The 25,458-nt window shown below is 37.7% G+C and overlaps 1 protein-coding gene across 10 annotated transcripts in view; it reads left to right on the top strand.

Moving 5' to 3' along the window:
* Positions 1–1,954: 1,954 nt before the first annotated feature.
* The window catches only part of LOC135472229 (phosphatidylinositol-binding clathrin assembly protein LAP-like), a 74,460-nt gene continuing 50,956 nt past the window's right edge, over positions 1,955–25,458 (top strand). For all 10 annotated transcript variants that reach the window (XM_064751663.1, XM_064751637.1, XM_064751646.1 and 7 more), the window contains exon 1: positions 1,955–2,196. In XM_064751663.1, the coding sequence (XP_064607733.1) occupies positions 2,067–2,196 (130 nt within the window). In that variant the 5' untranslated portion in view covers positions 1,955–2,066. The remainder of the gene's footprint in view (positions 2,197–25,458) is intronic.

The following is a 25,458-nucleotide window of genomic DNA, read 5'->3' as shown; positions in this document are numbered from 1 at the left end:
ATCCCACCAACGTTTTATTCTGCGTCATAAACAGCGCAATACACCTACACTGTCAATGTGCAAAAATCTTTTCTGAACATTGGCCGTGTTTTTTTTGGCATATCTGCATATGACGTTAGATACTATGCACACCACAGCTATAGCGCTCGTGACACTTAAAGGTCGAAAGTATTTCACTATATACATAAGCTTGGCTTAAAACATAGATAGGATGGAGAATTGTATAAAGTAATAATGCCATTAAAATGCAAAGACTGCAGTTAAAAGTTTGATCAGCTCTGATACATGTCTGTCAGCAGTAATATGAATGTTCTATTTCATATTTGGCTCAAATGTCTCTCATCGCTCGTGAATCTGGGCCATCAAATCAACTCAAGGACACAAGCGCGCATGCCCGTATATAGAGATCTATGGATTTCTTGTGACATTGGATTGCGTAATGAGCACTCAGAGTTGCAAAATGACGACATCAATTTTATTGATCGTAAATTTGATTTTAAACGTAGGGGCCTTTGCACTGTTAATCAACTGTATAAATCAATCAGCCAGGACAGGCCGACGCATTAACCAACGTCGTATCATACCATCATTAAATGAGTCTACACATATATAACGACCTCTTGCTCTTTTATTTAATTATTGGGTTGATGCATGCGTTATACATCCTACGCATTATATATTTCTCTAACCTTTGATATTAACGCGGTATGGAGTATGGATGGAGGAAACCACAGCGCCTCGAGAACCTCAGACAAATCTCTGACGCAAGGCTGTGGCTGATCAAGCGTTTGTTGGGACTCCGCTCCATGGAAAATGCACTCTCATGCTTTTGCTATTGTGTTCTCGTTGATTCGTATGTACTCGGTGGACCGTGTTCTTATATACAATCCCTTAGAGCCATACCGTGTACAAACATATCAATCCGGATAATGACGTAAATTAAATATCGATTCACTATACTAAAGACATACTTTCGGAGTTATTTTATTTCTACCTGTATTTTGCAAAGCTTATCTATGGATCCATCAAATTCTGATCTAATATACATATATATATATATATATATATATATATATATATATATATATATATATATATATATATATATATATATATATATATATATGTAAGTAGCGGCTACTGAGGACTGGGCTGTAAGAGCGCATACCGTGCGGCCGATTTCTGACGCCTTAATAGTTATATTAATTACAAAATAAGAAAGAAAGCCTCTCATTGTTCATGTATATGATCGGAATTTTGGACAATGGTATTTTCTCGTGCGCAAAAACATGTTAATTTAGAGTAGTATTAAAATAAAAGGCGCATAATATTGCCATTGTGGTGCGAATTGTGACATGATGTGCATCTACACATGTATGTACGGTAGTTCTGCATGCAGATAAGTGCAGAGATAGTGTACATGTATAGGCCTAATTGTGTTGTGTGTTAATAGATCTACATAAACTGGTACACACCGGTGTAATGCATACACTATTTTTTATTTATTTGCTGCTCAGTAAACTGTAACAAAGTTTTTTGTGTTAAAGTATTTATGAATGTTAAAGTTGGTCACCCGTGTTGTTCAGTTGAGCGTGGTGAACTTTTCTGTGTGACGTTTTATTTGGAAGTACGGTAGTTACAAGGGGGCGTATCCACGGCCAGGCATTGCTTGAAGTTGTAAGGCTGCGTCAACCACTGTACACTAGAAGCACGCGTTTTGTTCATTGTTTTTCAGTGACAGTCACTGGAATATTATATACAGAAACTCTTGTTCCTATTTATTTGTGAAAAGTGATCGTCATACGTAGCATCTCGCAAGCTGAAGGTCAGGTGATGTTCTGACCGGCGAAAATTGCCGGCTGACCACGCCCACTTTTAGGTAGATGTCGAAAGAGAGTACGGATTTCTCCCCGGTCACGTGATTCGCATACATCGTCTCAACGTCGCCATTTTACTGAAACACCCCTCGTCGGCGACCGTTCGTCCGAATGTGTCAAATGTAGGATTCTACTATAAGACTTTTCGCGTAAATTTGTCACACATAAACCAGCAAGCTGGCGTCGAAAATGTCCGGACAGAGTATAATGGACCGGGTCCAGGCCGCTAAGTACAGCATAGCGGGCCAGGGCCTGGCCAAGTCGGTCTGTAAAGCTACCACGGAGGAAATCATGGGCCCTAAGAAGAAGCACATTGATTGTAAGTAGTTTGACGTGTGCCGTTTGGTAAGATGCTGCGTGTGGCTCATAGATTACCTATGTGCGTCCATAGATATTCCTCTGTCCGTTTTAATCATTTTTTTTGCAGTCAATTGGGATTCAGAAGATTTCACTGTTTCATCTATAGTGCAGCGTATCATTTTTCATATCTCGTCCTCATCACAGAAGACGAACTGTGGGCGTGTTTCGGGCTACCTATATTTTGACAGAAAGTTTTGAAGAATTGACTGTCATACCTCTAATAAGAATTTTGACGATGGCCTTTGTTAATCAAAGTTAGAATCTGGGCAAGCTATTCCAGATATATCAATGCTGAAGAGAGCTGATCTACATGTAAGGTCTATTTTTGGTTTGGGGGAGGGGCCAGGCTATGCATGTATGTGTACTATCACTGCAGCCAGGCATAGCCTACCAATACATTGATATTGCATTCATATGTGATATATATAATAGTGTAAAATTTTTAGTTCATGCACTATGTATTTTACAGATTTCTTAGTAAGAAATCAGAAGGTACAAGGACAAAGTTTTCACACTTTCCACTTCTGTTTATTAAACTTTTAACATTGAGCAAGACAAAAAAAAGGAGCATGTTGCACATTCTAGGTGCATGGTGCGACACCCTTCTAAGGTGGTCTAGGGGTATACTTTGGTGAATATTACATAAAACTTATGTTTACATGGAGAAATGCATCACATGATTCAAGGCATGAAGAATATATATCATTATACGTTGTAAAATCAAATATTCTATTTAAGTGATATTCAGGCATATTGCATTGATAATTAATACACAGTGTTTTATGACACATTTGTGTATTAAACTGTCCTCACTGCATTGGTCAAAAATTTGATATTGTACCACAATCTGCAACTAGGGTTATACAATATATCGCTGTAACCGTTCAACCAGGTACATGTATGTAGCATAGGCAGGTTGGATTTTGTCAACAAACAGAATCCTATCAATAATTTCTCCTGCGTATGATGTACCCCGTCACTTAATCAAATCTGCGAGCCTTTATACCTTTTGTATTGAGAGCATTGATTTTCACTGGTGGTTAACACAGTGTTATCGGGTATTGTTTGTGTTCTGCCTGCTGAGGACTCTGTGTGCAGGCATACCATGGACAGCAGGGAGGTGATTAAATCAGTTGCCATGTCTAAATAAGCTGTTGTTAACTGTACATGGTTATTTCATAGCTACTGTGGCAAGGTGGAGGAAAGCCTCAGAGCAGCATTTGCATTTCATATTTAATCATTTCCTTTTATGTTATTTATTTCTTAATGATTTCAAAGACAAGTATAAACAGAAGCTGTTGTGTATTTAAGGAAACAAAGCAACACTTATTTAGATTTGCATTTAAACAGTTATTGATATTGATGACTTAATACAGACCCTTTCATATCTGTATGCATGTATTATTTGTACAGTTGCCCGGGGTGGTGGTAGTAAGCTTTAAAATGTAGAGAAAAAAATATTCACCAAGCAAGCGCCCCCCCCCCCCCCCCCCCCACTCCGCCAGAAGATTCTTAAATGTACATGTAGTGCAGTACCAGAATATGTAAGCAAGAGTCCATCCTCTTTCAGAGTACTTCATACAATACAGCTGTAAGTACTTCTATATGTATACTGTAAATTTTCAGTTGCTACAGCACTTTTTATCACTGGAATTTAGGCATACTAATATTATGAAAACAATGCTAAAATGATGCGTTTGTGTTAAGGAAGATGCACGCTTCATAAAACTGAGCAAATTAGCTCTCTACACCTCATACATCTCTCAGAATGTTTCAGTGTATTAGTTGCAGAGGTGGATGAAAATGTTGAAGAATTAGGGCATACAGTACACATGTAACCCTATGTGTACATGTAACAGTATGTACTATATATTGTATACATCCATGTTTAACATTAACCTATACATGTAAAGTTTGGTGTTATACAATGCATATATATTAAGGCTAGATTCTTGTTTTAAAACTGATAACAATATAATCCAAAGTACATTTGATCCACTGCTATTTGTGAAAGTTTTGTGAAATGTAGACATTGGCGTTTTTATTGGGGTTACTATTGTGATGAGAGTAGTTTAAAGAGCTTGTGGCAGGTTTCCATGTTAGTATGAAATACGTACCTGCATATGTGTAACAGGTTTATCAGTTCATTGCCCTTGGCTGGAAAAGGGCTATTGTTCATGGTTCCAGCTGAATATAATGTGTCAGTTAAGTTTATGCAGTATACAAATTAAGGAGTAAACATGTAGTTAAACATGCTCATCATTATTAATAATAGGTTAGTGTGTGATTTTCGGCCATCTTCATGACACTGATATGAAGGGGTTTACTTTGTTAAGTGTGAAAAGACTGCAGTTCCATGTACATTGTACAGGTTTTCTGGCCCTCTTATATTGATCAGAGATTCTATTTCAATATCCACGACTCCTGATAATGAACATGTTAATCTTGTAAACACTTTTTATTTTCTGGGATTTATTTTTTGCGGATTTTCTCCAGAAAGATGTTCGCGGGAATTAATTTTCACATATTTAAGAGAATACTGAAAAAAAGATCTTAAAAGATATAATATGGCAGAAATTATTCAAGCACATCAAACATTATCATGGGTGGCTTTAATCCTCTTTTGTTTCCTGCGGTGTCACTAATCCTTGTGATCTGGATCAGAAATTAAAACAATGGGGGATGGATCATCACTTCGTGAGAAGATTACGCTACCGTGAGCAGTACTCAAACAGGCGTCAATTCTTTTGGAATCATTGATGAATACTTTTAAACACCTGGCCAAGTGCTTTTGAGCCGTCCAACGCAAAACTTATGAATTTTCCATTATCGGCGTCAGTCACTCATTCTTTATTAAGCAACACTTTTGCATTGTTTTCAGTTTTAATCATCGTCTTTAGCAGGTAAGAAACTGCAAACATTGCCGTAGCTGTCAAAATAGCCAATGTGTCATTGTACACACTTCACATTTTGTTAGAAGCTCACTCATTGGACCACAGGAGAGAGACAGCCAATTGGATAACGGGGGCCTCTGTGGCTGTTGGTTAGTACGCTATCCAGGAGTCTCTCACCAATGCGGTCGCTGTGAGTTGAAGTCCAGCTCATGCTGGCTTCCTCTCCGGCCGTATGTGGGAAGGTCTGCAGCAACCTGCGGATGGTCGTGGGTTCCCCCAGGCTCAGCCCGGTTTCCTCCCACCATGATGCTGGCCGCCATCATATAAGTGAAATATTCTTGAGTATGGCGTAAAGCACCAATCAAATAAATAAACAAATAAATGGGGTAACGTGTATCAGAGCGACATCCATCAGAAGCCAGCACGTGTTGGTATCTACTTTACTTTCACTTGACAGGGATAGCGAAGATTGATCAAACCAAAGACGAATATACTCCCACTTTGTTTTATACCCACCAAGCCTTAGCACCAGAGGTTGTATATATTTAAACCATAATTTCCCTTCCCTGCTGTTGAAAAAAATTTAGCTGGCCCGTCAGGCTTTCTTAGCGCAACTCCCTTCAGCAAAGATTTCACTTCATTATTACTACTACCTGTAGTATGTGATTCAATATTGGATATTTTTTTTACTGGAATTATTTTTTGCGGTAAATTATTGTAAGTAAACATGTACATGCATATGTACAAGTACATGGCATGTGCAGCAAGGAAAGCCATTGTAAGAGCACCTGGTGTGGATTCTTTGAAATATTGATATTTGGAATGGTCACAACAAATAGTTTAATCTTCACCTTTAAGCCTTCATGTACATGTACATAGAACTCTGGGAACTGGGCCTAATTTAGCCTGTCCAGATTCTGAAATCTTCTACATTATGCATCGTGAGTAAATACACGCATGTACATGTACTCAGCTGACGGGAAAACCTATTTGTTGACTGGAAAACTGACTTGTTGATTGTACAAGATTTCTGGCGCTCCTATATTGATCAGAGATTCTATTTCAAAATCCATGACTTCTGATAATGAACATGTTAATCGTGAAAAACATGTAACACATACTTTTCGCCTTTTGTCCAGTTTTTAAACATGTACATTCACGTCATGCAGCCTGTGTATTCATATGAAAGGGTGAGAAAATACACTTGGTTAAACGTATATGAAAAGAGGTACACACAATGGCAAAATTGTGGAGCAGGTTCAGCCGAGTAACAATTGTATCAAATGACTTAATATTTGTGTATTAATCAAGGATGATAAATTGATGGCAGCAAAAAGAAATTGCATGTGCAAATAAGGCAATATTAAAGACTTCACAGTTTGAGTAGAGACAATCATTTAGTTAATGTGCGTGTCTTTTTTGACGAGATGTTACATCATCCAGCATATACATGTAGATGTGTGTGGTTCTATGGAAGGTTGTTCCACAGTGGTATCGTCCAGTCACCACGGCATAAGGGAAGCAGTGGAAGTTGAAGGGATTAGGCTGACATAACGCTGTATACAGACAGGCTTTGTTGACAATCAATGCCATTTTAAGCAAATCAGCTCCTATTGTCTGCTGGGCCATCTCCGTAATCGAGATGTGACCCAGAGATCACGTTTCCAACTCGGAACATTATTGGTCTGTCTTCATTACTCGTGAGCAGATAAAATCAATCCTGGAACAAGGATTTTGCTGCTGCCAAATATGTATGGCATATAGTGTTGGTATTTGCCGGTACTTGTATATGTGTGTGTGTATGTGCTCTTCATTGCTGGCTCTCAGACAGAGGCTGGTGTTCAGAGCTCATTCCAGTGCCTCTGACATTCAGGAATGCCAAGTTCCTGAGGGATGCTGACACATTTAGACAAGCTGTAACAGCGTGTATAGATGTTTGTCACCTGCAGAAACGCCTCCTCTCAGAAACTTTTATCTCCTATGACACCTGACTGAAACTGCACTTGAAAATAATTGTTTTCACTTATTTTCAAGGCAGTTAGTGGAAGACTAAAATTAGGGTGTTTCATTTATGCTTGTTCACCAAGTTACACATTTTTACTTCATCCGGTCTTTTTGTTTGAAAAACACCAAGACACTCACCTGCCTGTAAAACCTGTGGAACCCAGAAGCGTAATAAGGTGGAATAAATATGTGTTTGTAGTTCAGTTAAATTAAACATTGAGGTCTATGTTCACCAATCTCTTGGATGCAGGTAAATATCAGGAATAGTTGAAAATAGACCTCAGCGTTTAATTTAATTGAAAGGAGTATAAAATAAAAGTTTTTTTTGTTTTGTGGTTGGTACATGTTATGTGTTAGTAGCCCTCCGAAATTCCATGTGTAAGACCTTAAATCTTATGGGCAAAGAATGGAATGTTTACAGATGCAAAGTGTATATGCCAGATGTCGTAATATTGGCAGTGTTTTTCAGTATAAAGGTTTAGAAATTAGGTTTGCAATTAGCTACATGCATTTATATGAGCAAGGTAGAGGTAAAAAGGGGTGTAAATTTAGACAGACAGGTGCTCTGTTATGGCTGATGAAATTTTTGGTTGAAAAAGTCTTACTTTTCAAAGTAAATAGATGTGTTGTCAGGTATACTTACTACATGTACATTCACGCCGTTGTTTACATCAAAGGTGATGATGGAAATATTTTCTGCAGCGCCCAGCTCCAATATTTTCACTTTAGAAACATGCATGTACATGTAACAGGAACATGTACCGGTACCAGTCTTCAGTTATGTACACGTGTATTTGCATAGTGGTCGTATTGTAGATGTGGCTCTTAAATAACGTGGAGCTCAAGACTTAATGGCCGTGGCAGGCATCACGGCTGGACACAAAGGTTGCTCATCCGTAATGGCGACAGAAATTTGGCAAAGGGCCTAGGATAATCAGAGAATGGTTAGTCGGTAGTCATGGCCATTATTTTGTCCAAATAAGCAAGTGTATGTCTTTATATTTTGCAATAAGCCAGATAGCTGTTAGTGTTTAGACTGCACATGAACAGAATGCCATAGCCAGTAGACGAACCGTTCCGTGTGGCTGTGATACAAGCATTGTAACCGTAGAAAGTCACACACAATTTAACCCATTTCGTGCATTTTGTGTGTCTGTGACATTTGAGACTATACATGGGCTCTAGGACTGTTTCAGGTAACAAAGTCAGTCAAAAACACTGAAAAAAAAGAAAGAAAAAAAATTAGAACTGAGCTCTATACTGAAGTCTGTAATCTTAATAGATGCACGTTAACGACCATGTACTGCTCATCTGCAATTATACACAACTCGAAACCGTTATGTAACTTACTATATTGTCTTCAAGAGATTTATAGTTAATGACATTGTTTACATGTACATGTACGTGTACCAAGGACCAGGAAAAAGCCATTCACACATCTGCCTACAAGTATATATATATATATATATATATATATATATATATATATATACTATAGTATGTATATATATAGACATATAGTCCATAGCAAGTTATATAGTCCATAGCAAGTTATATACAAGTACATGTACTGAGATGAGTAGATAGTTTGCTATCATCCTGGAATTCTGCAGTATTTCCAGGAAACAGAATGGGTTCGAGGGAGGATCCATGATAAGGAGTATAAAATAAAAGTTGTTTTTTTTTTTGTTTTGTGGTTGGTACATGTTATGTGTTAGTAGCCCTCCTAAATTCCATGTGTAAGACCTTAAATCTTATGGGCAAAGAATGGAATGTTTACAGATGCACAGTGTATATGCCAGATGTCGTAATACTGGCAGTGTTTTTCAATATAAAGGTTTAGAATCTCTTGCAAGTTGCAAATAGCTACATGCATTTATATGAACGAGGTAGAGGTAAAAAGGGGTGTAATTTTAGACAGACAGTTTGGGATGGCGAGATGATATTTCTTAAAAATGAATGTTCATTTAATATTAAAACAGACCACGATGACGTATACAGCACATGTAGTTGTACCCAAGCGTTCAGTTGTAAAATGAGAAAAAGGTAAATCTGAACTGCGTGTACCGTGCTCAGAATATTTATGGCAACATGTACATTTTCATGTATACAAATACAAGTAGGACGTAGGTTTGTGTAGATGTGTGTATGTACCACAGAAACAGCCAGCCTCTTTGCAGTTTGCGCTCTGAGTTACATTTCCCCTGATTTCATAACTACAGAGCTGTAATTTTTTGTCCAGGCAATATTAAGAGTCAGTATTAAGGCAAATACTAGGTGTGCATTTTTTGAATATAATTTGCTTTAAAAAACGTAGCCTGCTATTAAATAATTAAGGTATTATATGTCAAATGTTAATGTATTATCTTCATTAATCCCCTGTGTGAGTCCCTTGCATGTTGTGTAATATTCTGTGGCGGCTCGTCATGGCATGTATTATTGATACGTCGGCTCATGATGGCTTCCTCTCTGGCCGTAAGTGGGAAGGTCGGTCAGCAACCTGCGGATCGGGCTCTACCCGGTTTCCTCCCACCATAATACTGGCCAATGTCGTATAAGTGAAATACTCTTGAGTATGGTGTAAAACACCAATCAGATAAATAAATAAATATAATTGATACGTTTACAATTACTTCTTCATGAAGGCATTGTGTACAAATACACTTTTGCTACATTGTAATTGACAGTCAATAAGAAACAAGATAATGGCTAAATTTGTGTAATTGAGAGGTATTTATGAGATGTATTTTTAAACCACGTTGAGGCTGTTTTTTTTTTCTGTTTTAAACTGTTATAAAAGGTCCATCTTCAGTTTGTCTCTTGCTGATTATTCCATTTGTCCTTGTAGATAAGATAGCAAGGACATTTTTAGGCAGAAAAACCAGTGTTACATTGAGCTTTTGTTGCTTTACCCTGACCAGCTTGACAGACTACAGAAAGTGTAATTGAGCAGGAATGCGATAGATTTAAAATCCATCTTGACAAATTGAAATGTCAGAAAGCGACGTCTCTTTCTTGAACTTTTAAATAATGTGTAGAAACCTCATTAGGTTTAGAAATGAGCCTTGGTATCTTATTAGCTGTTGACTGGACTGCTGAATTATGTCTTCAGGAACCTTGGGAATGTTCTTTTTTTTTTCCACCTCGGTCTTCCCGAAAGCTCCTGTTTCCAATCGCCTTTTGGGTGGAAATAAGCTGCCAGTGCTACACAGGCAAACATTAGTTTGTCTTGGACTCACTCTGACCAGTGATGATTATTCTCCCAAGCCTTTGCAGTCTGGCAGTGGGACAAATGACCAACGCTAAGCCTTTGATCTACCAGCAATGGATAGGTTCACTGAAATATGCTCTTCTCATTGAGATGATTTGCTGATGGATTCGTCCAACAGGAACACTGCTTCTTTCATATCCTGTTGCCCTCCAGTGCTTCTCTGGTCGGCAAAATGGGTTATCTTGAGTTACATGTGCCGTGGTGTGTAGTCCTGTGCAGTGTACTATATCAGTACAAGTGTCATTGAAAGTGCTTCCACCATTTTATTAAGATGCCGGTCTGAGATTGTTAGGTTTGCTTTATTTGTGTTTCATCTGCCATTTCAACAAGAACTGAGAGCAAAGTTGAGTTTGTAGATGGAAATGCTTTCCTTGTAGAAAGCTGCAATTATACATGTACTATTTCAAGTCATATTGCACCAAGGCTACTCGTTACGTTAATGCCCCGTGATAAAATGTAGTTGGCTTTTGTTAAAAATGGGCTGTCAAAAATTTGACCAACTGGCTTTTAGAGCAGCTAAGTCGGAGCTAAAAAGTCACACAGCACATTGCATCCACTATGGGATCAATGCATGTACAAAGTGCCATTTTACGTTTATTAATATTGGCTCTACACGTTAACATCTTTATTTACATTTATTTATATGTTCAAACATCTACATTCTCCATGTACTCGATACTCAAGTAGTGTTTTGGTGCCAAATACTGACATGTAAATTGTTTTACAACTGTGTGTTATATATTAGTCTTGTCTTTTTCCATCTGTTATTCCAATATACTCTGTTCCAGTATATTAGTTTTACTTGAAACATGTATATATACAGCAGGCTGACAGAAAACCTATTTATGCTAGAAGATGAGAGAATAATAATGACAAATCATTAAATGGTACCATGAGTACGGCGTAAAACACCAATCAAATAAATAAATAAAACGGTCCCAAGACAAGCAGTGAAGAAATCCTGTTTCTTCACCTTATTCCACCTGGATTGACTCTACCTTTCACAGGTGCAGTGGCTCACACATAACTTAATATGCTGGTGATTATTTGCTGGAGTGGAATATTATGAGGGGTAGATGACAGGTTCATCCTTGAGGGAGGTGATAAAATTAGTTGTTTGAGAGAGAGAGAGATGTAGAGGGAGCTCTTGAGACCAGCTGGGCAGTGGATCAGGGGGCAGTCCATGTTGGCTCCCTAGACTATCTGGAACAGCGTTAGTGATGCATTCCCTAGGGTTAACCTACCCATGTTGTGTTTTCCTGAGTCTCCAAATGTAAAGCAAACTAAGATGTGTAAGCAAGAGATCAAAATGTTGCTGTGGGATGTCCAGAGCTGAGCAAATATGCCAAGAACTTATGTATAAATAGAAAATAGAATTAAGCACATCTGCTCAACCAGAAGCCATATCGTTTTTTTTTTTTTTTTTTTTTTTGTGGAGTCATAACATAAACGATTTGCCAGATAGCTGCCACATCACGGAGAAGAACAGAATAAATGGGAAGGAAAAGAAGAAAACTTGTCTAGTTGGCAGGCAAGGACGGTACACAAGATGTTGACCCTAGATAACTGATGGCACAAGCTGTGCCACAATTGCATCATTTCACTGGCATGCTGATGACTATGATTGCCTTAATAGTATCAGGTGTCTAAGCTGAAAAAACAGATAGCTGTGAAGGGAGTACTGTTGGGAATGATGGATGGTTTTGGAATGGTAGACCACAGACATTTACTAAAGGTGAGGTCACAGCATAGATAGGAAAGTCCGGGTACAAGATAAGAGAGGAAGAAGATTCATCTGCTTGTCATTTATATGTATATGTAAACGCATCATGAACTTCCTGTTAATGCAACACTTTGTACTGCATCAATGGTACCAGTTTTACTACAACCAGTTTACATAAACACACTTTAAGCTTGCTTTTTTTAACTGTTGTGTAGTCTTTAGTGGTTTGGTGGACAAAGAATTTCACAAAATTGTGTTATTTATACATGTAATCTTGACAGAAGGAAACAGTTTTGGTTTATAGGATACCACAACAGTTTATTGAAACCTTGGTTAGTATTTTTACAAGTAAGCAGCAAGCCACCAAAAATGTTATGCTACTAGAAAAAATTCAAGCCATGCAAATGTATAAAGCCAATATTGCTGAAGGTACATTAAGCCATAGTCCTTCTTTCATTCATTACAGGTACATGACCTAATCCCTCAACCTTTTCGCATATGAAAGAGCAACTTTCAGTGCCATCTTTGAATGTTTTTAGTTTGTTCTCAAAGACAAAACTACATTGGTTGGATTGACCAATTTCAGGAATTTTATCGGTCTACACAGAATAATGCACTCAGAAGTTTGCTTGAATTTGTAAACACATTACAAACATGCGAAAAGATTAAAGAGTTTAATGTAGTACTTGCTGTAGAACTGCAATGTTATTGTTTAATAAAGTATCGTTGTTTGATGTAAGGTTTAGGGAATTGTACAAACTTATATGTTCAACTTACATCAACATAAATACATATGTATACATACACAATTAAATGTATGTTGCATCTGTTCCAGCAACTTTTAAATTTGTCACGATGTTACATTTCACATACAGTACTTGTAAGTTGGTTACAAACTCCAAAGCTGCTGTTTTTTTAGGCAAACACATACACATGTACACAATGTTAGTGGCATAAGGAACAGGCACCAAAGTCTACAGTATACAAGTGTATGAACCTCCACCTCCCACTGACCTTTGACCTCTCAATGACCTATAAACACTTCGGTCAGTGCATGAGAACTTACAAAGAGACTCTCATATCTTGTCATTGCTATTGAAGGTAATTTTAGAATGGAAAAAAATAACCACAAGCCCAGTTTAAAACATACACTGTACACGTTTTACAGTTGCTTATGAACATGTTGATCAAACATGCATGCAGCGTATATATAAATGTAGTTTTAAAGATGTCAAAGGTGCAAAAAAAAAAAATGTCAGTATGAAGCATTGTGTACCCTAATAACCGTATATTTCATAGATGACTAACTTGCCTATTTTTCCTGATTCTGAGAGTTCTATTGATTTTAGAGAGGTGTTTTGAGGTTTACTTGGAACATGGGATGATATTCTAATAGCAAATTGTAAGTTTTAGCACCGCAAGTAATATTTTGTAACATTTATTTGTCTCTAAAATTGAACTTTTGTGGATGAAATTCTAGGTGATTTACAGTATTTTTAGTGAAGTGAATGCATGTTGGAATTATAAATAAATAATGCCCTCTGTGTGTATTTATATTTAATGTTTACGAAATTGGATGTGCAGTGTTATGTACTTGTATATATGGAGTCAGGACGTAAACATTACATAAGGAAAAATGATCAGATATATGTATATAAGTTGATTAATATGTCAGTTGAGCTCTTTGTTTTGCAGTACTAAAATTATAATCATGTGGTTATAAAATATGAGCCACATGGGAATATAATCATTACTGAGCAGAATATACACGTATGCAACTTCACGAATCCCCGAGTTGTACTGTTTAACAATGTCATAAATTCATGGCAAACATTTTTTCGGAAGTATTTTTCGATGGATAAGATTGCTGGCTAAGATATGTCATTTTTTTATGATTTTCCATGTAAAAATGGAATTCCAATTCAGTTCTATGTGTACATCAGTGCATTTTTTTTTTATATAACATCAATTTGCGAGTATTCGAAAACTATAGCAATGAATATTTATAGCCTTTATTTAATAGGGTTGAAAGCTTTAGATTTCCTCTGGCTTGGGTTGCTTCAAAATGATCAAATCGACATTCCCTTTCTTTATAGTGAGTTCCACCCAAGCACTTATTACTAAGGACCTCTAATCTGCTAATGAGGCATCATTCTTGCTATCTTATACCGCGGATTGTTCCACGTTTTTACAACTTGCTGGGTATGGCTTGCAGATAAACGAGCTTAAACTTAATTAGAATGGCTGCGTCACATTTCAAACTGGACGCAGGATTTAAAGGATTGCTTATGTGGTACAGGGTTGTTTTTGGAGACAAACAACCCCTGGTACCTGAGGGAATGTGCTTGTACATGTACATATTTGTGCTGACATTGACACTGGGATCAGCCAGGACTTGCTCTGTGATAACAGTGGTGCTGCATGTAATTGTCAACACTTCACAGGCATGATACATCAGTTCTCCCAGGTGAAGTTACAAGTATGTATAGTTACATGTGATTGCATTTATATGTAAATATGTCTTCAACACTTGTGCATTTCTTGATATCAGTGTCATGATTTTGTTCTATTAAAGACAATTCCAAGTTAATACTTGTAACCCTAGGCTTCATGTTAGTCAAAATATACTTTACTGTACCTTAACGAGCCACACTCAACATATATATCATGAGATGTGTAGCAATGATGTATGAAAAAGGTGCGTTATTAGTATTAAATGAGCCAATTTTAACTAAATTTGAAGGGCAAGTTTTAGCCGAGTTAACATCAGGAGATTTGGCCTAATGAATTTACCTGGATCATATTGTACCTAATGTTTAAACTCTTTTGCATCAAACAGGGATTCATGTTATGATGCATGTCAGCTTTACGAAGGGACACACAGGCAGGTAAAATTGAGTTTAAAGCTAAGTTTTGCGGTTGGAAACTAAATATTTTAAGTGAAAAATCAATGTCAATGACAGAAATATCAATATTTGATTTGGATGCCCAAAACTGAGTATCGATTTTATTACAGTATCGTTTATTGTTCCACGCTGGCATGCTAACCACCTTGGCCACAGAACCCTCCCTGGTTACTACAAATTATCATTTTGCATGTACACAAACATTCTGTATTGTACAGTTTATGTATCATACAGATTTACAAATACACGAAAGTCAAGAGACCTGGGATCAAATCCGGGTCGGGTAATATACATGTATCAAAGACTTCAAAATTAATACTTGTTGCTGTTTTGCTTGGTGCTGCCCACTGAAATGTCAGAGCATCGAAACAACTAGTTAACCAGTATGATGTGACTGGGTGGGGTGTCATGTCTGGTGTCTGCAGCATGACACTTTATTTGTGGCAACACTTTGGCAGCATGGACTTGACCTGCCAGCATATGTACGTGTACACCTAATGACTCATCGTTTTCGGGTGACTGAAAAATTGTTAGGTACGACATAAAAACCCATGCATAATTGTATACATACACTTAATAATATTGTTTTTTGTTTTTAGGTGGGGTAATCATTGTTATTTTAATCTTTCCTGTTTTGGTAGTACATGTACATTGAAAAACAAGTGAAAGAAGTTTGATACATTTGCAAGATAAGATCATATGTATTACTAAGATCTGTGCAGGATGCTGTGGAGATATGAAAGTGTAGGAATTGTTTACTTTAAAGGCCAGTCCACCAGTGCCAGTATGCCTATTTACTGCTACACTTTCACATGTGGGATACAGGATAATATTGGAATGTTTACCAGATAGATATAGGCTAAGAAAACCATTCTTCTCAACTGGAACCAGGTGAATGTGTTTATAAAGAAGGCTATACTTGGCTGGTACATTTCGGTACACACCACAGTGCTTTGTTGATGGACTTTTAATATATATGTAAGTCTGGGTTATCTGGAATAGAGAGCGCGTTTTATTTTGACGCTGCAGGACTGCTAACAAGTGAGTGAAGGATAGAGCTTTAGCATGCCGGGGAGGGAGGGGGGGAGAGGGGAGGGAGGAATCAGACTGCCTGGACTCCATCTGTTTTCGTGGCAGAGTTGAGAGCGATAATAGAGCCAGGCCTGGCACCTGGCCATGGTGAACATACCTTACAACAACAACAACACCAACACCACCACCACAGATTACCACCTGTTACACAGGAGCGGAAACCACAGTGAGCGCGTGGCTGACATGTTTACCTCTGCGAGAGAAGTCTGGCTTCTTGTCCTTCCCGCATCCTGTATTGCAAACCACTCAAGGAAGATGGAGTGGTGTAAAGCTGCTTTTATCATACAGTGCTGCTGTAATCCTGTTCTGACTGTGGCTAAAACTTCTGACAGGCAGAACGATGGCAGACAAACACGCGCTGTGTGGTAAATCAGTGCCTCTGGTGCAGGCTGAGTTATTTGCACTTCCTATGCTGGTTCAAGAAAAAGAATGATGTAACAAGCATCAGACTTTCAACGAAAAGTGTGTTGGTTTGTTGGATGGGTGTGTGTGTTTGAGGTTCTGTGTTTTACTTATTAAGTGTATTTGGAGCTCTGTGTGAGCTTTTGTCTGTTCAAGTAGGCCTACACATGTACGTATTACAATGCTATTTCAAGCAGTTTTGCTTGGGGCATTCGTGTTCTTTTTGTCAATAAAATATAAGCATTGTGAGATGAATAGATCAGACAAATTGTCAGCTTATGCTCTATGTGGAGCTCGTGTGTATCAGGTATGTTAGAGTCTCACTGTTTCTATCCCTTCAAACATTTTGCGTGAAAAGATACGCCCCTTTTGTGATGACCTTTCAAAGATATAAGAACCAACAGTCTTTGATCTGATACACATCCATGTCAAGTTATTGTAAATTGTGTAAAATAGTCTGAATGTGCATTTGTGAGCAGAAATCTGAATACTACATCAGTACTTGGCAATGTTTGGGAGAAAATGGGTCATTCACAAACTGCTCTTGTTCCTGTTGGATATGAAGAAACATATATATTCCAATATGCATACATTATTTCAGGCTTTCACTGATAAAATCAACTTTTACAGAATATGTAACATTTAATCTACATTGACGAATTCCTTCTGACCGAGAGCATAAAATGTTAAATATAGGATAAATGTGATGATTGTAGGAAAGCTAAGCATGTGATTATGGCATGTACACTGTACATGTACTTTGACGTGAACAGTGACAGCTGTTAAGATTGACTTGTTTCACCTGCTGTCATGTTATATGGGCAGATGTAGATAATATATGCTATGGTCTAGTGTGGCATCATTCATTCAATTAATTCTTTCTTTCTGCCTGTTTTGAGCACAACTTATAGTTAGTTAAGTCTGAATGAAGATGGAAGTCATTTAACAGTGAGCTACATATATTATAGGAACTACCTAAATGTAGGTTGGTTTCACAGCCTGCTGTCAGTGCACATGCACTAGAACTAGGTTGGGCATCACGTCTACAGGCTCCTGTAAGGCATTCCAGTGAGGCAGCGTCTTGCCAGTGAGGCACTGCTGTTACATAGTAAGTGTATGCTTGTATTGGGGAATGGCTAAGCTGAAATAATCTCAAAACAAACAAACAAGCTCCTCAATATATACATGTTATAAAAAGGTGAGCATGTCCCTGGTTTCACCACTACACCCTAGTTAACTAGCCTACAATCACCACATGTATCCCTATACTGCACATATGGATATTACTACTGGAGGCCTCAGAGATGACACATTCCTTCAGCCTGTCAGACCTAAGGCTAGGGATGATCACTCACTAAACTATTTTTGGTGAACCGCACACTGACATACATGTACATAAATATCCTGCCAATTAAGCATTGGACGCACACTGTACATGTAGTACTAGATTGGTCCCATTATTATCAAGAGAAGATGCACCATGAACAGATTTACAGAGGTGGAAAAAGAATATGCATACAGCACTGCCATTATCATTACACTCGGCTATGTACAGAAATTAAAGTGTCTAACTAATAAAGTGCAGAAATATCCATTTATGTTATTGCTGTAGTGTGGACTAAAGCGGATAACTTATTTCCATATTCATTAATAATGTTTAAATGTGATGTGCCTGAAGTACATGTAGAAATACTTACATGTAGGTATACATATATGGGTACAGACGTAAATGTACGTGTAAAGACGAACATGTACACGTATGTGAAAGTGACACACGAACATGTATATCTTTAGTTTGGTATTTTTGGAAGGATACAACATGCCATAGATTTAGCAAGAATTTGAAATTGGGCAGTTTCATCTGCAATTTTCTCCTGTTTTCCATGTAATTTTCCATGTAGTTTCCCATGGTAATTTTGTCAGAATAGGGAATCTCAAAGACACAGTCACCTCCTGGCTAAACCTATGCGGCATGCTGTCATGTTTGAATAGAATGCATGTACATTGTATCTCTTTTGAGGCAGTAGTCCAGCTCTACGGACATGCATATGAGCAAGGGAAAGTTTAATTCAAATACGTATTTTGATGTTTTGAAAGTTATGGGAGCTTGCCACGGGATGTATATGTATATTTGTATTTGTATACACTGTTGCATACATATATGCTGTTTTCGAAGTGGATGTTGTCTGAAATGATTAGACATACTTGTTAAGCACATGTATTTCACATATTTAATGCAAAACAAAATTTTTGTGTTTTTACTTCAGAATAGCTTGCCTAAAATTATGCCAATATATTATGTATGTGTATGCCCATGTTCAGTAACATGTACCATGAACCTGCTGTTACTATTAGTTACATGGTTACTGAGTGATAGGATACGGAAATATATGGTGTCAGTAATGCCTTGCCCAATATGAAGGTTGCTGACACCATATATTTCCGTGTAGTCACTGAGTAACCTTGTAAAGAATTTATCCTGCAAAGCGTCATCTGTTCAGTGAACAAGATCGATGTATAGGTGAATCGCTTCAGCAGTATGACCATTGTGGGGAGATAACCTACTTAACAGACACATTTGAAACCATCTGCAGGATTCGAGAATATACCCCCACATGACCGTTGTTGTCCAGTGAAAAGCGGAGTATTTTGTCTGATGCAGGATAATAGGTTATACAAGTATTTTGGTGTATACATGTACCTGTATGTAATGCAGGACTGCACGTTTTTGGTGTTCTTTGAACAACAGTTTTGTATAGTCTCTGAATACAGACCGTTAACAGTTAAATGTTGCTAAGTCATGCATGGCTTATACATGTATATATGTACCTGTAAATGCCCCCAGGGGGAGAGGACCATAATATTTACCAAAAGGAGTTCCCTTACACTCCTTGAAGACAGGTCATAATATAACCTGTGAGATTCATCATTAGTAAATACACAGGTCTAATTTGCTTAACCCTCCTCCAATAAAAATATAAAAAAAATTATGCTGCCTTGTTATATTTTGAAGCATGCTGCTTGTATATGTATATACATTTACATGTATTAAATACCTTTGATTTCTCAGCGTGCGTATTTATTTACGTGTAGAACTTAAGTCAGACTGTTCTGTTCCATGATTGGAGTTGGGATTTTATGATGACAATCGACATTCGAACTCTCCGCCAAATAAATCTGTTTTTGACAGCTATCACTGTTGAGGTCACTGTAGGCCACTTGACTACTGGGGCCTTAAGAAAACTGTATTTTAAAGCCATTTTTACATCCCAGAAAGAAAGCTGATGTGCATTTTTGTACTTTTATCTTCTGCCACACCATAGATTCATTATTAAGAAAGAAAAACCTAGTGTTTTGTGAATCATTTTATATCGTGTTGCATCATTTATCCTTTAATTACACATATCACCAACAGTAATCAATTTAGGGTTAAGTAGGTCAGAATTCTTTTATTTCCACTCTCAGGTGTATTAGCATTCAAAGCTGCAGCTTTGTTTTCTCTGTAAACGGATGCTTTTTATTATAGGATGTACATACCTATCTATGTTAAACTGCTTAGGTTTGCCCTACCTTGCCATAAATTCACAATGTCCTGCCCTAAAGGGAGGTCAGGAAATAGTTGTTATTACATTTACATGGTTCGCAACTCCCAAATTGTGTATTTGTTGATCTTAAACTCCACACTAACAAAAAAAATTGTCAGCTGTTGGCTTTGTAGCATGGTAACCAAGCTTGCTCGTAACCTGTGGCGAACATGTCGAGATGTAACAAGTGTTAAGTTCGACTCAGTGGCACTGTGTCAGAGCCAGTTGACCTGGAGACAGCACCACTTCCTGTATCACAGCTTTGGGAAGGAAGCTCCTGTCTACAAACAGGTTGTCCTCAGCCACTGAAGGCAGAATTTATACCCTATTTTATACAACTGGGCACATCTGCTCCCAATTTTAAGGGAACTTCCCTTGTAACAAGCCACACACACAGTTGCAAATTAAGATGTTGTGTTTGCTCTTTTTCACGTTTTTTTTTCTTCTTGTTTTTTTTTTGTTTTTATTTATTGATTTTTTTTCAAAGGAATTTAGGGGTGTATATGAATGTATATGAGGGCACTTTATTTCCCTAATGAATATCCATGCAGAACAGATGTATCATTTTGATACATTAAGATTTCTTAATTTGGCCACTCTGCCTGGACATATAATTTGAGTTAAATCTCAGAAAGGGTTGAAATGTATTGTATCTAATGTTAGGTTCAATATGCAATTTTTGGAGAAGAAATTGATAACTTGCATGCATTAAATCACACATTTTGAGACATACATCAAATTAAGCAAATTTAAAACAGCATGCTCAGTTTGATTTGGGCTTTTGCTACGGATATAAAATTGTTTGAGGCCAAATTAAGCCATTGTCCATTTATAATATAAGTAAAACACACATTTACATGTGGGTCCTTCAGTTTGTACATACATGTAGTACAGAATTGTTCATTTCCAGCAAAGTGACCTGGCAACTGAAGTAATTCAATGTACTGATCGAGCCTTTACCATATACAAGGACTGTACTGTACAACCACTGTCTATCATGTTGTTAGAAGCACACTTTCCACCTCTAATAGACATGTTACCAGCTAATGGTGAGCATGAACTTGTAAATGTAAAAGTATACAGTCTAGTTTCTTGCCGATATTGATATCTGAACTGACAACTCCCAGTCATCAATTATGGTAATGAGCCACCAGTAACAGGGAAATATACGTACGGTCAATTCCTTGACTCCATATGCAGAGCCTGTAGTCTGGACCTTGTGCTGTCGTGGTGTTTTAATGCCTTTATTTCTCCGCCATAATGTCGGACGCCATCGTATAAGTGAAGTGCATGTATTCACAAGTACAGCATAAAACTTCAACCAAATAGATAAATACATGTATACTGTATATATACATGTTTACTTAGTCTTCGCCATGTGTACAACAGGAGACAATCGCTATGCTTTTACATCTAATTCCGAGATTATTGCGTGTTGAAGTGTGGCTTGCGACTTCAGTAACACAAGGCAGGATACTGTTAAGTTACATACATGGCCTAAAAATGCCAAAGATTAAATATGGAGAAAATATGGAGCAGATCTCATTAAAATTGCCTGCGGATTTAAGGGAACTTGATCGTAGTTGCATGAGCCATACCTTGTGAAAGAAAAGGCCCAAGGACCGGTCTTATAATACCCCACCCCCACCCCCACTCTACAGGGCGGGCCTCCAGCTCAGTTAACACATCACCAACATGCTGCTGTGTGTGCGGTACCTTGAAGCCTTTAAGGAGAACCTGCACAAAATTTAAATTTGCATTTCTGTCTGTTACAAATTGCTGTTTCCTTTCAGTAGAATTCAAACCTTATCTATTTTTGTGGGTGACACTTTTTTGAAACATAAAAGATTAGCTTCATCGTTACTTCAACAGACAGTCGTCGTCACAGCCACTGATTATCAGCTGGCCAGACTGCATAGATCTTTGTGCAGCTGGTATTGCTTGACTTGGCTGTAAAAATGTGTAGTGGACTACAAAAACTTGCCAAATTCTCCACAGGTACTACCATAATTCCATTGATGTCCAGTTTGTGTCAGACAAAGCATTTGTGTCATCTACGTGGCCGTTGGGTAAGCAAGGTTATTGTATTGCCCAGTCGCTATGCTGTACACGCTTTTCCAGGATCTAATACAACTCCGGTAGCCTATCTGACAAAATTTTTGTTGTAAAACTTTTTACTTATATGATTTCCAGGGTGCGAATCAAGAGATGTACACACAGGGGTAAATATAGATTAAGTCATCCCATGTCTTCTGGAAAACCACACAGTGGGTAGGCCTAATGCATGGATTCGGCCAAGCTTTTCAGAGCTTGTCAACACATAATCCCAGCAGGTCTTACTGGCATGATGTCACCCGGCCAGGGCTACCTGGTCGACAAGATAGACAGAAGGTACAACTTTAATGAGGTTTTTTTTAAATGGAACTAGTTGACGTAAGATTTTTCCAAATGTTCTTTACACACTAACATAGGGTAAATATTGTGTCTAGGGAACATTTAGTGTCAAAATAAAGTCATTGGAGGATCTATTTTAATGCCTTTATATACTGTAAATGCCTTTTTATTTGCATGATACTAACATTCGCGGATTTCGTGTCGATCAAATTTCTGCGAAAATAAGTGTTATCGAATATAAAACCTGTGTAAGTAATTTATTAATGTAGCATGCATTACAGTTATAAATTAGTTAACAAGCACTACAGTTCTAATACTTTTTCAGATATGTTAATTAGAAATACCTAATTAGAATGTATTCTGGCTTTCACAAATGCTGCTTAATTTATTGTCTGTTAATTTTGCTTTCTTTTAAGGGGCTTAGGTCCATTTAAGTATCAGCACATTGTGACGTTGTTGTTGTTAATTTATTGCTGCTGTTAGAGACATACAAATTGATAATTTGTACTGGGCATGTGTATGTGATATGATATACATACAGTGAGAGAGGCTGTTTTTTATTGACTGTACTTGCCTTCCAGTCAGATCACCTTTCCAAAGCTTAGGGGTTTCCGCACTTTAAACTTCCTTTTCATAATGATGATTTTTGAGAAATTTACTCAAATCTTTGAGTTCACTCAAAGTTTCAGTCGCACTGCTGATGCGTGAGAATTAAACAGTGGGATTTTATTTGTATCACATTTAATCCTTCGTCGCCTTATAAAGATTAACAGTCTTCAAAAGATTAAAAGCTTAGGAGGATTAACTTCCTTTGTCTGATCAAGTTGCTGTATTGTATAGATTTTTTGCCACATCTTAGAGGTACAAACAAGTTTAAATGGTAACATTTGTTACTTGAATGCTTGAGTTGTTTTATTACTGGAAGTTTGATTTTCGTTCATCAGTTCTAAGATTCTGTTACGATGCGCGGAAGTTGATTCCTGCGAACTTTTTCTTACCAAATCCGCTGAAGTTTATGCCCGTGAATAAAAAGGCATTTACAGTATATACACTGTAAATGTGTATACATGTATTTTTATGAGGGACTTGGTGCCGCTTTGGAGCCAAAAGTTCCGAGGTAAACTTGCTCTGTATTATCCAGTGTTTGCAATTGATGTACATGTAGAACTGTATTATAATGCATACATGTTTTTTTTTTGTCAGAAGAGTATTGTGGTGCAACAGTTCTGTGTAATGTATGCATGGACTGTCATCTTGATATAGGGGCCTCCGTGGCTCAGTCGGTTAAAGCGCTAGCGCAGCGCAATGACCCAGGAGTCTCTCACCAATGCGATCGCGGTGAGTTCAAGTCCAGCTCATGCTGGCTTCCTCTCCGGCCGTACGTGAGAAGGTCTGTCAGCAACCTGCGGATGGTCGTGGGTTTCCCCCGGGCTTTGCCCGGTTTCCACCCACCATAATGTTGACCGCCGTCGTATAAGTGAAATATTCTTGAGTACGGCGTAAAACACCAATCAAAAAAAAAAAAAAAAAAAAATCATCTTGATATACATGTACATTTATTGGTGGTTCTACTGTATAACCTCCCGGATGTGTCAATTATAAACGTCTTTAAGAAAGTGATCCGGAAAATATGATCTTGCCCAGAGACACTCGTGATTAGCGGCCAGCAAATGATGCTGAGGGTTGGCCTCAGCCTTGGCACCCCCACAAGTGGTTATGTTTGCTCAAGTAGCCGATGGAGCTCTCTTGATGATTGACTACATGTATGGACTTAAGTACACATAATGTGGATTCCACATGAATAAATTTGTAGGCGTGCAGATCTCCTGTTTCTACAGCCTGTTCTCAAGGACTTTTGTTTTTTATTAATTTAGGAAATAAAATCAGTGTTTCAATGACTACATGAACTTATGTGTACATGTAGATTTTATTATTATGCTTTCTGGAACTAAAATAGCTCTAGATATGGCCCTGTTCAGAGTAAACCAAAAGATTGAAGACTTCCTGCATGTATTTACGAATATTAAAAAGAAAATGATATATACATTTCAGTACTTTGTCACAGAAGGTTTGTTGGAGGCTCAGAAAAGTGTTTAAAGATTATCTTGGTCATATCATGACCATATTTCCTTACAGTACATTTTCTGAGTTAATGTCTTGTATATAGATGATCAGTCACAGCGTCGCCATATTCACAGTGCTGCCTCACTGAAATGCCATGTAGAAGACAGGAGCATAATTCAGTCATGTTTTGTTGAGCTTACTCAATACGATGAATGCTAAGAGAGGGAAATACTGATGTCAGAACTATGCTGTGGACTAGCTTCGGTCTCTTGCTTGCAAGGCAGATGCTTGCATGAGCAATCACAAACATTAGTCACAGAAGGGAAATGACCACACCACTCTGTGTTTTATTGACCTGTTAAATACATGTGTCAACAATTCCACATTTACATGTTGTAGATATACGTCCATGTACATGACCTGTACTCTGAGTGTTTTGTTTTATTGTTTTGTTGGTTTAATAGCTGCATTAAGTCGGATGTTATTACATGGAAACTTGCTCAGTGCATATACTATGGATGGCAGATGACGACACATGGCAGTTACGTGTAACACATGGCTCATTCAGATATGTACAGTATGTCTACATACACATATTGTTACTTCTAATGGCTTTAGATGTGTGGCAAAAGCAGGATTCATGGTGACACCTATGAATTCAATCTTTGCCTGCAACATGTCCTGCAATGAGAGGCAATAATAATGGTGTAATGCTATTCCTAGCAGAGTATTGGAAATGGGTTCAGGTATCGCCTGTAACAAACCCATAAATTACATGTATCTCTCTTCTATGGAAGCACTATCTAATTTATGGCCTATGTGTAAGTGACTCTCAGTGCCTAACGCCCAGCAAACAACAGTGTACAAGTACATAATGAGGATGCATG

This window comes from Liolophura sinensis, chromosome 1 (genome assembly GCF_032854445.1).
Source record: "Liolophura sinensis isolate JHLJ2023 chromosome 1, CUHK_Ljap_v2, whole genome shotgun sequence".
Lineage (NCBI taxonomy): Eukaryota > Metazoa > Mollusca > Polyplacophora > Chitonida > Chitonidae > Liolophura > Liolophura sinensis.
Note: the sequence above shows the minus strand (reverse complement) of the source record. Positions and strands in the feature narration are given on the sequence as shown.